The sequence below is a fragment of the Rhinolophus sinicus genome, linkage group LG06 (assembly GCF_036562045.2).
Source record: "Rhinolophus sinicus isolate RSC01 linkage group LG06, ASM3656204v1, whole genome shotgun sequence".
Classification (NCBI taxonomy): Eukaryota; Metazoa; Chordata; class Mammalia; order Chiroptera; family Rhinolophidae; genus Rhinolophus; species Rhinolophus sinicus.
This window is the reverse complement of record NC_133756.1, coordinates 48,779,304-48,793,246: the sequence shown is the minus strand read 5'-3', so window position 1 is coordinate 48,793,246 and position 13,943 is coordinate 48,779,304. Positions and strand designations below refer to the sequence as shown.

General features: G+C 36.6%; 1 protein-coding gene across 1 annotated transcript in view; it reads left to right on the top strand.

Annotated features, from left to right (window-relative positions):
* ZNHIT6 (zinc finger HIT-type containing 6) overlaps positions 1-13,943 on the top strand; it is a 60,073-nt gene that overhangs the window by 9,064 nt on the left and 37,066 nt on the right. The window contains exon 5 of the mRNA XM_074335080.1: positions 1,452-1,555. Within this exon, the coding sequence (XP_074191181.1) occupies positions 1,452-1,555 (104 nt within the window). The remainder of the gene's footprint in view (positions 1-1,451; positions 1,556-13,943) is intronic.

Sequence of the window (13,943 nt, the reverse complement as noted above, 5' to 3'; positions counted from 1 at the left end):
TTTTTGAAGACAGGACAAACAGTCCTTTTATTCTACCAGGTACCTGGGTACATTACAAATCTGGACTTATCTGAAACCAATTTGAAAGTTTTAAGATTCCTTCGATTACACAAGCAAGGCAAATCATTTCAAGTCTGAGCAAGGGCTGGCCCATGACCACAACTTCTAATGGATTTTTCTTCTTTTTTTGCCTCCTGTTCCCATTAGACCAGTACAAATGTCCTAGCATGCTTTGGGGTAGAGTTTATTTCTGGTTTACCTTTATGCTGAGGGTGTATTATTCTGTGACTCAGCATCATTTGAGGAGGGGTTCCTAGAAGATTACTGGATCTTGACTCTGACCCTCTTGCTGTGGAGGCTATTGAAAGGGGAAGCCTGTATTTGCCGGAAAGAGCAAAAGTGGCTTCATTATTTTGCTTACCTTCCTCTGAGTTTTTCACTTTTCATTAAATATTGACCTGTATTTTCCTGTTTCTGTCAGTTCTTCAATGCTTTTATGGTGATTTTAAAATATATTTTATTACATATATGCATTTCCCCCATCATCTGGCATCCTTAGATGTTTTCATTGGGAAGGTTCGTCCTTACAATCACTGCCATTACTGAAACTAAAGTCCCTTAAGTTTTAAAATTACATGTAATTTCTTAAATCATTTTTACACTTAGCCAGCGATAGTTGGCCCTTTCTTTCTCTTGGCGTATGACTTGATTGTCTCAACTCTTTGCATTGCAAATTCTAGATCCCCATTCACTTAACCAAAAATTGAGTCATCTTTCTTCTTCTTTGATGATACTACTTCATTGACTACTCCCTGGAGTTGACTAGTTCAGCTCAACTAACCCAGGTGGGCAGTGGAGTAACCCAGGGGCTCAGAGCCAGACGTTCTCATATCCCATTTTGTACAGCCTACAATAGTAGCTACTTTAAATTAGGCCTTGTGCTTAGACAGTGCCATGATTCCTCCCAAGTGAGCTACCTGTCTAGTAATAAAAGTGTGTGTGTGTGTGTGTGTGTGTGTGTGTGTGTGTGTGTGTGTAGCTATGGTATAAAACCATCAGTAAAAGAGAAGGAACTGAATAGGTAATCCTTTTGATTGCCAAATGACCTGCATTTTTTTTAAATCCCCATGAAATCCTTCTTTTGGCTTATAGAATGTATGGTTAAAAGCATAGACTCTGGAATTACACAGATCTGGGTTTGAATCCAGGCTGTGCCTCTCAGAAATAGTTGTATAATGTTGGCATCTCACTAATTCTCATTGCTAAAGTAGAGTAATAATAGTACCTGTTACATACTGTTGTGAGGAGTAAATGACATTGCTGCTTAGCAGTTTTTAAAACATACGAGTAAGTACTAGATAAATCTTTATTATATTTTGAGACTTATTTTATTCACTTTAGAAATTTGAGGCATTTTAAAATTAATTTGTCTATTTGTTTTTGGTCGTTAGATGTACTTTATGAAAAATCGTGCCCGAAAGCAAGGAATTAACTTAAAACTTCTACCCAATGGATTCACCAAGAGGAAAGAAAATTCAACATTTTTCGATAAGAAGTAAGTTTTTCTAACTTCTTCCTTAGTATATCAGGTGTTCTGATTTGATCAGCAACATTTTTTAAGGTTTGGTTTGCTATAGAGCATTGCTTCCCAAAGTGTGGTCTGTGAGCTGTTTGTTATTGGTCTATGACAAGTAACTACACAAATTGAAAAGAAGCATTTGGAAACTTAAGCCAAGTTTATGTCACGTGATTCTAATAAAAATTTGGGCTTGCAATGTGTGTAAGTGTCTGTCTCTGAGACGTAAGATACCATGGGAGTATTTCAGAGGCTTCAGGGACAAAGTGATGATTCCAAGCCAGACCCCTGCACAGTTTTCACTGGAGTGGCTTGGCTCTTTATAATCCTTTCTAATTTGGGGTTCCAAATAAGATTACATGTGAAAGCCAGTGATGAGGAATAACGAGACTTAGGAAACTTTTACTCTGTAGTGAACCTGTGATACTATAATAGAGATTAGTTTGCTGCTTTCTGAAAGTGTTGAGTCAAAAATTCCCCATTAGTGTAGAGGGGAACAGGATTCCAAAGTACTGTAAGCAGCGCATTAAATTATTGGATCATACCTTTCGAAAGTCAAAATTCTGGATTTAGATCAAAGTAAACTAAATGAGTCCCTTCCTCTGCAGTCTCTTAGTATGTGTGAGACCTTATGAAAATCACTTCCTTTCTCTGAGCCTCGTCTGTATGACGTGGGATTGTACTAGGTGACTCTAAGGTTCCCTTCCAATTTTACTGCTCCGTAAATTAAAAAGACAGAACCATCAGAATTACCATTATTCTAATAAACCTTGCACCTTTTCAAAAGATGTGATATTATTAGATGATATGATCCATTTTTTTACGTTTCAAGAATATAAATATTTGTAAAGGTGCTTTTCCTTTTTCCTGGTTGGCTTCCAAAAGTAAGCTAATGCCTTCCATTTATCAAATATCACATGATTCCTTTGTGCGTTTTGAAACTGACATTTGGAAATTGACATAATTTGTTGACATTTAAGGTAACTGGTTTGTGCCTTCTCAAATATAAAATGTATTCCTGTTTTATGAAGGAAACCATTTAGAATGATTGTCATCAGATCTTAGTACTAAAAGGTATATAACTTCAAATGTAAAAATTTAAATTCCTAGATCCATGAATATATGTAGGAAGTTTTTTTTTTCTTTTTTCAGGAATATTACATTTAGTGTATTTTGTAGGTATACAACCCAGTTTATACTCTGTTATTTTGGAAAAATCTCAGACCTCCGAAAGGGCAAATCATAGTCTTCTTGTGTTATGCCTTTTGCTCATGAACTTACAATGATTTGGGGTTGGTTTTCTTACATCTTTACTATTTTGCCATGCAGAGATTAGCAACATAAAACAATAGGCTTTAGAGTCACTTTCTTAGCTTCTTTCACATCTGTAAACTGGAGCTGATAAAGACAGCTACCATGTATGGTTGTGACTATTAGCGTATTAATTCACCTACACACTAACTGGAGTGTAGGAAGAAATCAGTATATAGTAGCAATTATAAAAATAATACACCTCATCATAAAAAAAAAAGTTTAAAGGAAAAATAGCACCTGTAATTTCACTATGTAGAGATGACCACTGATAACATTTCATGTTTCCTTCTGGTCATGGTTTCTTCTTTATTCACTTAATAAAGTAAAACATAATAGTAAATACTTATTTAGAAGTATAAGAAGCTACTTGACTTTCCTCAAGTTAGCCATTATTAACTTTTTCCCCTTTAACAATATATTATGGACCTTTTTCCTTGTTAATGCAAATCTGCCTCATTATTTTTAAGTAGTATACTCCAACTGTGACTTAACATGTAATGCTGTAATAGGCATCCTTGAACAAATTATTCTGTGTGCTTCTATGACCTTTTCTGTAGGATTAGTTCCTAGAAAGCAGAATTACTGGGTCAGAGACTACTACATGCATTTAAACTTTTGAGAGAATATCCAAATTGTCCTCCCCCAAAAAGTACCACTTTATACCTTCATCAAAATGAGTATTGGGGCTGGCCGGGTGGCTCAGGCGGTTAGAGCTCCATGCTCCTAACTCCGAAGGCTGCCGGTTCGATTCCCACATGGGCCAGTGGGCTCTCAACCACAAGGTTGACGGTTCAATTCCTCGAGTCCCGCAAGGGATGGTGGGCTCTGCCCCCTGCAACTAAGATTGAACACGGCACCTTGAGCTGAGCAGCCTCCTGGATGGCTCAGTTGGTTGAAGCGCATCCTCTCAACCACAAGGTTGCCGGTTCCACTCCCACAAGGGATGGTGGGCTGTGCCCCCTGCAACTAGCAACAGCAACTGGACCTGGAGCTGAGCTGTGCCCTCCACAACTAAGACTGAGAGGACAACAACTTGACTTGAAAAAAAAGAGGCCTGGAAGTGCACACTGCTCCCCAATAAAGTCCTTTTCCCCTTCCCCAATTAAAAAAAAAAAAAAAAAAAAGTAAAATAAGTATGAGTATTTTAGTTGTACATGCACTTTAATTGAATATTATTAAACTTTTTTGGATATTTGATCATTAGAGAGGCTGAGCTCTTAAATTTTATTTCTTTTAAATGTGTCTGTTTATATCTCATCTTGGTCTGTTATATACATTTGAATATTTTCATAACTCTAGCCTTTAATTTTGTCTTCCAATCATTTGTGATATATTTCACATCGTTGTAAAAACAACCTCTATAACATAGAGATAGTAAAAAGGGAGTGGGTAAGAGCACAAACTGGAGCCGGGCTGCCTGGCTTCAAATATCTCTGATTAGCCTCTTCTAGGTGTGTGATCTTAAGCTAAGCCACCTGACTACTTTGTGCCTCAGTTTCCTCATCTGTATGGTAGGGCTAGTAGTAAGTTAGTATTAAACCAATGTTCATTTCCATTTGTAGTACTATATGAGAATGCCTTTTTCAACATCTCACTAGCACTGAGTTGTCTCTTTTTAAAAATAAAAATGGTAATTTTAAATGTTGAAATAATATTTTGTTTTAATTTGCTTTTATTTAATTGCTACTGAGATATGGAATACTTGCCCACATGTTTCAGAGTGATGACTTAAAATTTAAGTATAACTTTTGACTTTAATCCAATCTGCTAAGTTAAGGTGATCTGTTATTCATAGAACCATTCTGGGAGTCAGTTCAGTGAATAAAATAAATCTATGTAACTGAATTTTTCCATTTGTTCCTTGTTACATGGTCCATTATATTTTTAAATAAAAAATGATTTTGCTACTAACTGAATTTAATGTCTGTATTCAGATGTTGGATGAATAATAAAGGATTAACATGAGTTCCCAGATAGTTGAAAGCTATTCTTAAAGAATATTGCTGGTTAGTCAGCTTGGAAATAAATCTTGTTAATGACAGTATTTTGTTCATTCTTGTTCAGCATTTTCATCAGTGATTTAGGTCTTGATTTTTTATCTTGGCACTGTTGACATTTTGCACCAGAAAATTCTTTGTTGTGGAAGGTGGTCTTGTGCATTTTAGGGTATTTAGCAGCGTCCTTGGCCTCTACCCACTAGATGTTAGTAACACACACACACACATACACCTTCTGTTGTGACAAAACAAAAATGTCTCTAGTTGTTGCCAGATGGTCCATGGCATGGAGGCAGGTGGGGAGAGGCAAAATCACCCTTATTTTAGAACCACTGATGTAGATTATATACCGAAGACATACTTACTGAACTTAATGCATGGCAGAATCAGGATTACAGAAAATTTTCATTGCTAAATGGTGGTATATAAGTAACAACATAAATAAATAAGGTCCTGTCTTTAGGGGAAGAACATGAAAAAAGACCCACAGAAGTACCTTTGTTGGGATACCTGTGTTTTCTCAGATATTCATATGAAAATAATCAAGGTTTTAGATGATGTTATTTATTGGGAGGAGGGAAAAAGTCAAGACTAAATCTTTTCAAAGAATTATTTTCACCACTGTTCTCTTTTCTGTTTTTGAGAGACTTGTTTTCAATGCTTTTTTCAACTTTAAGAAGTGGTTAAGGCTTTGACCTAGATAAACCTGAATTTGCATATTGTCTCTGCCACTTGGTACACATTAGGTAAACTTGGGCAAGATTGAGCATACTGGGATATTGAGAGGATTAAATGAAATAATACCTAAAGTAAATAATATACCATGACAATTAAAGGTCTCCATTTTCTTATCTGAAATCCTTGGGGATATAGTACATTTACTATATTATATTCACCCCTAGTAGGTCTGCAGCAGCATTGCATAGTCAGAGAATACTATTTCTACAGTGAAACCTTCAATTGTTCACATTATAATGGGTAAAGAATGACTGGCTCAATAAGGTTTTGCTGCAGAAATAATTATTTAAAAGTTTTTAATTTCAGAGGTTTTGGGATTTGGGGATTGTTGATATGAGATTTTGGTTCTGTACTAAAATTAATGAACTCGTTTAAAATTAAATGTTCAAATGGTAAGTTTTGAACAATCTGAGTGAATTATTCTTTGTGGTGTTTTGTAACTTCTATAAAGTTTGAAATGATTTCAAAATAAAAAGGGTTTTAAAAAACTTAAATACCCCCATATGAAATGTGACTAATGCGTCATTGTGCCTGAATTACGTCTGTAGAACTCAGCAGGTAAAGTAGAAGCAGACACAATAGGTGCCTTAGAAGCAGAGGTTTATTCTAACTCTAGCATTCTTTATGGCAGGAATTGTTGACCAGTATGGCTCTGAATCTCTTAAAATTGTATACAAATTATGTGATGTGTGAATTTTTCTAAGAATAGGAACTGTAATTTTCATTTTATAGTCAAAGTGGGATGTAACACTAACCAGTTTGTGAGGTCAAAAATGTAGTATTTAATAGCGATTGAATTTTAGGTCAATTTGCAGGAAAATCACAATGGATAGCTTTAATGAACGAACAAAAGTTAAGTGATGCTTTTATTAAGACTAAGTTGAGCCAAAGCAAGACTGACATTCTCTGTTAAGAGGAGCTTGACAAGGAAATGTGTCCTATAGGAGGTTCCCCTACTTATTTTGGAGCAGATCTCAAACTACGTTAAAATAGTGACTCTTTCAGAGGTAACTGCTTTACCTCAACTCTTTGTAGGGCATGTAACTATGTTCACTTTTACCCAATGCTAATCAAAACCTGTTGAAAAAAATATGAAAGACCTGTATAAAGAAAACTTAGTCTACTGAATGACTTAAAAGATTGGAACAAATGGAAAAAAAGTACCTTATTTTTGGAGAGTCAGTATAATGGAAATAACATTTATTTCTTAAATGAATGATCTTTAAATCTGATGTGATCCTAATCAAAATACTAATGGGATGTTGTTTGTTTTGATTTGGTAATGTTTGTTTTTGAGGAGAAGGAAAGGTTTTATGATACAATGATTGAAGTTCATTTTGAAGAATAAATATGGGAGAAGCACCATAAATATGGGGAAAATCTGAAAACTGGTAATGAGGCTGAACTCATTAGAATTTATGAAATTCTAATAAAATTTTATGGTGTTGACATAGAAATATATGGTTACCTTAGACTGTAGACAATAGACACAAGGATATTTGGTCCTCTATTATATGATCAAGATAGCATTTCCAGTTAATAAAAATAATTACTTATTCTGTAAGTGGCGCTATGACAGCTTGCCATTTGGTGGGAAAAAGCTGTATCTTTTACTGGAATTTCCAGGTATATCGCAATCTTAAACTTAAAATGAAATAAAAAAATACTGGAGTGGTTTTATAGCCTTGAAGGGAGGAAACATCCCATCCAAAGCCATAAAGTAAAACAAACAAAAATAATTTACATATTTTAAATATTTTATGGCAATAAAAAACGATAATGACGTCAAAAGATTGGACAAAAACATATTTAACATATATGGCAAAGAATGCTTATGCATTAGTAAGAAAAGAGACTAGCAACTTAATAAGAAAAACAGGCAAAGGATAATACGATAATACTAGATGGTAATAGAAAGATATATATGTAAATGTATCATGGAAAGATATATACATACTCAATATATAGCTGTTAAGCATATATTAATAATATATAATGAAGGTATCGGTTAGCCAGGCCATTTTCCTCTTCTGCTGTTCTTGAGAATATCAATTAGTAGTCATGTTTAGGAGGCTTGGTAGTATTTCTCAAAATCTTATATATGCCTACTCAAGGAATTTAGCCCACAAGTGTATCAGGACATTTCACAGATATACACATATATCTGGTACAGCATTGTTTTTAATAGTGTAGAAACTGTCAAAAACCTCAAATATCCATCAGTATGGGTCTGAGTTAAATTAATGATAGTACTTTCATGCAGTAGAATTTTATGCAGCCATTAAATAAAAACAGAATCAGATGTAGAAGTACTGTCATGGAATGACATCATGATAATGTTCAGTGGAAAAAAAAATGCTGTTGTTTGAACAGTTGTCTAAAATGAAGCTCACTTTTTCTATTGACATAAAATTTACATGCAATGAAATGCACAAATCATAAGTGTACATTAGTTGAGTCTTGACAAATGTGTATACCTGTAGAACGCAGTCCCTATTAATACAGAGAGTGCCAAATACAATGTATACATATTTTAAGAAAGGAAAAAACTATTAAAATTGTAATACTCAATATATACTAATAACAAAAGATGAATACAAGTCACATTTGACTTCTGCAATTACAAGAGGTACTCAAAGTGGTTACCATTTTTTAGCGTCCAGACACTTCTGATTATGGCGAACTACTGCTTGAGCAACGTTGACCAAAGTGTCCTCGTGCGTGTATATTTTGGCACCCCCGTATATACAACATTACCATCACCCCAGAAAACTTTTTCCTAATCAGCTCATCTCCTCCCCAAAGACAACAGTTCTAATTTTGTTCCCCTGAAGATGTGGCCTGTTTTAATATTCATATATGTGGAATCATATAACTTATCTTTACTTTTGAATGATAGTTGAGACGAATATGAACTATCTTAAGTTGACATTTATTTTAGTCCTTCATTTGTTTATTCCACTGTCTTCTCACTGTTTTATATAGTCTTTTTCCCTCTCTCTTTAAATTGCTTTTAAGATCTTTATTTTGTCTTTGGAGTTCTGCATTTTCACTGTGATGTGTGTCTTCAAGTGATTTCTGTTTATTTATTGTCCTTGGGATTTATTGTGCTTTCTGAATATGACAGATCTGGAAAATTCTGATGCATTATCTTAATCTCTTATTTCCTTGTCTTTGCTACTTTCTAGGTAATTTACTCAGTTATATCACCCAAGTTATTTTCTCTCCTCAGCTGTGTCTACTTATTCCGATTTTTAGCCCATTCACTGAGTGTTTTCTGTTGTTTGTTTCAGTTATGTTTATTATTTCCAGAAGTTCTGTTTCTTTTCCAAATCTATGTAGTCTTTTAGACAGAATTGTATTCCTTTCTCATGTTTTAAGTTCCCTTTTGTTAACTAATGTAGGATATTATCTGTGTAAGTAATTACAGTATGTGAGGTTTTTGGAAGTCTGTTCACTGCTGCCTGCTGTTTCTGTTGACTCTTGACTATGGTAGCTTGTTTCCTTGTTTTTTTCCTAAAATGTAATTGTGAACTCAAGTTCCTGTAGAAGGTGGTACGCATTTGCTTATGCCAAATACTCTGTGGCACCAATCCAGAACTCTTTATAAATTTCTTAGTCTGAAGACTATACTAGTAGTAATAATCTGAACCCCAAAGCCATTTGAGGGAGCTGCAGTTATGCATTCTCAGTTGAAACCTTTCCCCCTAACCCCTCCGCCTCTTTCTCTCCCAAGAGCCCCTGCTGAGGTTGACAACTTTCCTTACTGTCTCCCTTTGCTAGTGGACAGGATTTTTCTGGTTCACCCTTTCACTGATTTTATGCAGTGATCTCAGTTTGAGGTCCCTACTTTATGTGGGCCCAAGATCTTGTCTCATGTCACCCAGTAGCTGCTGAAACACAAAGCTCTTGGTTATCAAGTTTGGCAGAGGCCTCCAGAGCATGCGTATCTTCAGCATTCCACTGTGGTTTTCAGTATGTTTGTCTATTTCTCCAGGATTTCCTGCTGCATGCCATTGGGAGGCTTTGCAGATTATCTTCTCTACCATATTGCCTTATTGTTTAAAATAAGCACTGGCTCCAGTACAAAGGTACAGTCATGAGTAGGAAAGAAGTGGATCAGGAAGGGGTGATAATTACTATTCAGCCTGCAATTCTCCCTGGAATGTGTTTGATAGATATAACCATATATATGGAAAATGAAAGATGTGCAGAGATATTCAGTACAACATTGTTTATAACAGTAAGAGTAGTATGAATCTAAATATTCATCGATAGTGGCCTGCCTAAATAAATTACGGTATACTTTTACAATGGAAAAAATGAAATAGCTCTGAATGTACTAAAAGTAAAGTTTTTATACATATATGCTTCTATTATAAACTGGTAATGGTGGTTATCTTAAGGGAGGGAAATTGGCTAGAGAGGGACAGAGATGAGAATTATATACCCTTTTGTATCTTTCTGAATTTTAGACCAGGTTCATATAATGCTTATTTTAAGAATAAATAAATTAACTTTTTAATAATGATTTAAAAAGACATTGATAGATGTGGGCAGACCATTGTACATTTTGTAAATATAATCTTTGTCAAGTATTCTGATGCTATCATATGAAATTCCATGTTTTTGTCCATGGCTGCCATGCTTTTTCAGTTGTCTTTTAGTGTTTTGCTATAGGAATCCATGGATATCAAACCTGGAGACTATATTGTCATGCTTAGATAATATGTCTCATTTGGATGCCTAAGTGTCTCATTTTATTTTCCTATTTGAGTCTGAGGATTCAGCGGTGAAGTGGGGAATGCACTTTGACTTGTCAATTGGAAAAAAGATTTGGACTGAGATCCCTCCCCAACAAGATCTTTAGCTTAACTCCAGGCTGGACTCTTCTGTGTGGGCTAACCACCCATTCCCCAGAAATGGACCTAACTTTTGACATTCTCCCCCCACTTTGTTTTCCACCTGCCCTCAACCCTCAGTTCTAAGCAACCCAGTCCTTCTTACCATTCCTTTACTGCTATCAGCTTAGAACTAAGTTTTAAACTTCCTTTTGACCCAGAGTTTTTAGCTCTCTGTCTATGGGTCTCTGTTGGACTTCAATATTAAGGTAGTAGAAGTGTGCTCATTATTAAACAAAAGTGTAAATTAATAGTTGGGCTCCAGTCCTGTTTTAGAAGCTAGCCACTAGATGTCTCTCTTGGAAAGAAATAACCCAGATTCAAAAAATTACATTTTGTTCTTTGGATGAAATTACAGCATTCTGATTATATTGCAGTGATATCCTCATCCACCTCTGCATTAATGTCAGTAGCACTTTTTTCCTGAAACAATTATGTGGTGATACACTTCTTAAAGCACAGGTTTCTGTTTTTGTTTTTGTTTTGTTTTTGTTCTTTTCATGGTAAGTTATATAGGTTTGTGCTTTGCTGCAAACTGACTTTAGAAGAGAGAGCAAAAGAAAGTGAAATGATGGGTTTAGAGGTTGTGGTCATGGGCGGACAAGTGGATTTTGCTGTGATCTTTGAGGGATTACATATAATAGGAGCTCAGTATAAAGTTGTTAACTAATTAAAAACGTTTAGCTCTCCAGTTTCTGTGCCATAACAGCTTTGATATAGTTTGACGGAATAATTTCAGAACAACAGCAGGGACTTAGCAAAACAGTATGAAAGAATAGAAACCTCATGGTTCCCCAATCAGGCTTTTCCTTGCTGGGACAATATACAGTGGTAAGGAAAGGCAGTGCCCATGCTGCAGCTCCCACAGCATGTGCCTTTCCACAGCAGCAGTTCGCCAGCATCCATGAAAATGGAAAACCAGACTCTCAGACTGGTTCACTTAGGGAAGTCCTTCCCTAGTCCTCCACGTCTGCTCCATCATGATATTCCTCTGGAATGTGTCTCTTTCCATTTCCTTCACGACAGCATTTGTCAGCTGTGTTCTCCCATGCAGGCCCATCTTGTCTCACCCTGGACACTTGGGGACCTTCTGAATGCTCTTCCTACTTCTGTGTCTCCTCACCTCAGTCCCTCTTAGACACTGCTGCCGGACACAGCCTTCTAAAAGCTGTCATTACGGCAATGGTCACCTGCTGTTTTCCATTAATGCTTCTGTGCCCTCTGGACTTGTTAGCACAAGTGCCTTCACAGGCCATAGGCAGAATTGCCAGTAGGTGAAATGTGTCACCTCATCTCCTGGCCTTGGACTGTCTGAAGCTCTCCAGTGTTGAGTCCCATTCCATGACCTGAAATTAATTCCCTTTTCTTATCCCTCTTCCCCATTTGGAATTACTACTTCTCGTTAAGCAAAATAACATAAGTCTTCCTTAGTGCATTTGCTTTTTAACAGAGGAATAATAATATAGTTAATAATTCTTGAGTGTTTATTTTGTGTTAAACATGACAAAATTTAATTTAACGTTCAGGTGTAAGGGTGTTTTCTTGGCCAGTTACTTAACCCTCTGTACCCGTTGTCTTATTTGTAGGGTGACGACAGTAACAGTGCCTGTTCTGTGTAGTAAGCGGTTTTCACTCCAGTCTAAGTGCACAGCAGAACAACCTGGAGCAATTTCAAAACGCAGGGGCCTGGGCTCACCAACAGAATTGCTAGTTCATTGAGCCTAGAGTGGAGAGAGTTTAGGCATCTTTCTTTTTAAAATGCACTAGACGAGGCTATGCATGTGTGGGAGAAAAAGGTATACGGGAAATCTCTGTACCTTCCTGTTGATTTTGCTGTGAACCTAACGGTGCTCTAAAACAAAAACAAAAATGTCTTTAATTAAAAAGAAAAAACAGCACGAGATGATTCTGTTTACTTCTACCTTTGAAACCACTGACCTATATGCCAGTAAGTCACTGTCCCTTTTCTTAAGTAGTTCAGCCACTTCCCACTGAAGACAAATCAGTAATCTTACACCTGTGTAGTCAGTGCTTTGTGGTGTGTTGGTGGAGCGCTGAGGGAGCACAGTGGAGGGCTCACTGCCCCAGCCTTGGGGTGTTACTACTGAGAGCTGGGGACTGGAGAGACCTCCCAGAGAAGGCAGAATTCAAGCAGATTTTTGAAGGACAAGAAGGAGTTTTTAAGTCTGGGTTTTAATCCAGACAGAAAGGAGGGATGGTTTGTGGTGAGAATACCAGATGCAAAAGGATAGAGGAGCAAATTTACAACAATATAACTGGTTTGATGTGTCTAGAAACTAGGGTGGGAGTTGCTAAGTGGTAGGGGATGAGGCTGGAGACAGCCCACTGGGGCTGGGCCTTGCAGGACCTTACTCACATATGCCATGCCAGGGAGTTTAGGTAGAGGCACTTCTGAGCAGAAAAGTTTCCTGTTTCTATGAGGGATCCATACTAAATATGGATGGATCTTCATAATTTGTCCCCACCTGATTTCCTCATGTCCTCAACTAAATGTACCCAAGCTGGTCACCAGTCTTAATCCTAGGAGGTCTTCCCTGCCCTGTTTCCTCGTCATCTGTGACAGTGCACAGGGTAGCTCATCTTCCCCATTATTTCTTCTTTGTCAGAGTTCCTACAGTACGTATTTTCTCCACAGTTAATATGAAACAGATGCCAGTATTTAGTGCAGGTATTCAGCTTTAGGTATGCACGTATCTGCTCTCCTTTCTGCACTCTAATGTTTCTTAGTAGGGGCTCTACTGGCATTTTGATCAGGACAGTTTTTTGTTGTGTGGGACTTTCCTAGACTTTGAGGAAGGTTAGCACTTCTGGCCCCTGTCCACCAAATACCTAAAGTGCTCCCCAGTTTTGAAACAATCAGAACTGCCCAGCCATTTCCAAATGCCCTTCCTTACCCCCAGGTTAGTACCATTCCCAGTTGAGAACTGCTTTATTAACCTCAAGTATTACTAAATTATTTGAAGCAAATATACTTTTTCATTTCGATCTTCCCCTACTACATCCATTTTCTTAATGTGCTGTCTACTGCAGCCAATACCACATACTTAACCTATTTCCTATTATTATCATGTTGTGGTGAAACTGATTTTTAAAAGAGTAGAACACAGTATTTAACTGGAACTTTTCAGAGTATTTTCATAATGGTGTGAGACATAAAATTTTGGTTTTCATTCTCCCCAATTCCAGTAATTTTGATCCATGCTGAGTAACAGCACAGATCCTTTGTATTCACTCCTTCAAAAACACTGTTAGGGTACCAATCCTAATAAAATAGATGGATTATTTTTGTGAATAGTTTCTTTTATTTTTGAGACTTTCAAGTTTGACCTTGAAATATATTTTAAAAGATTAAATGCCTGTGAGTGAAGGAGTATATAGATTATTTCGCACATTTGT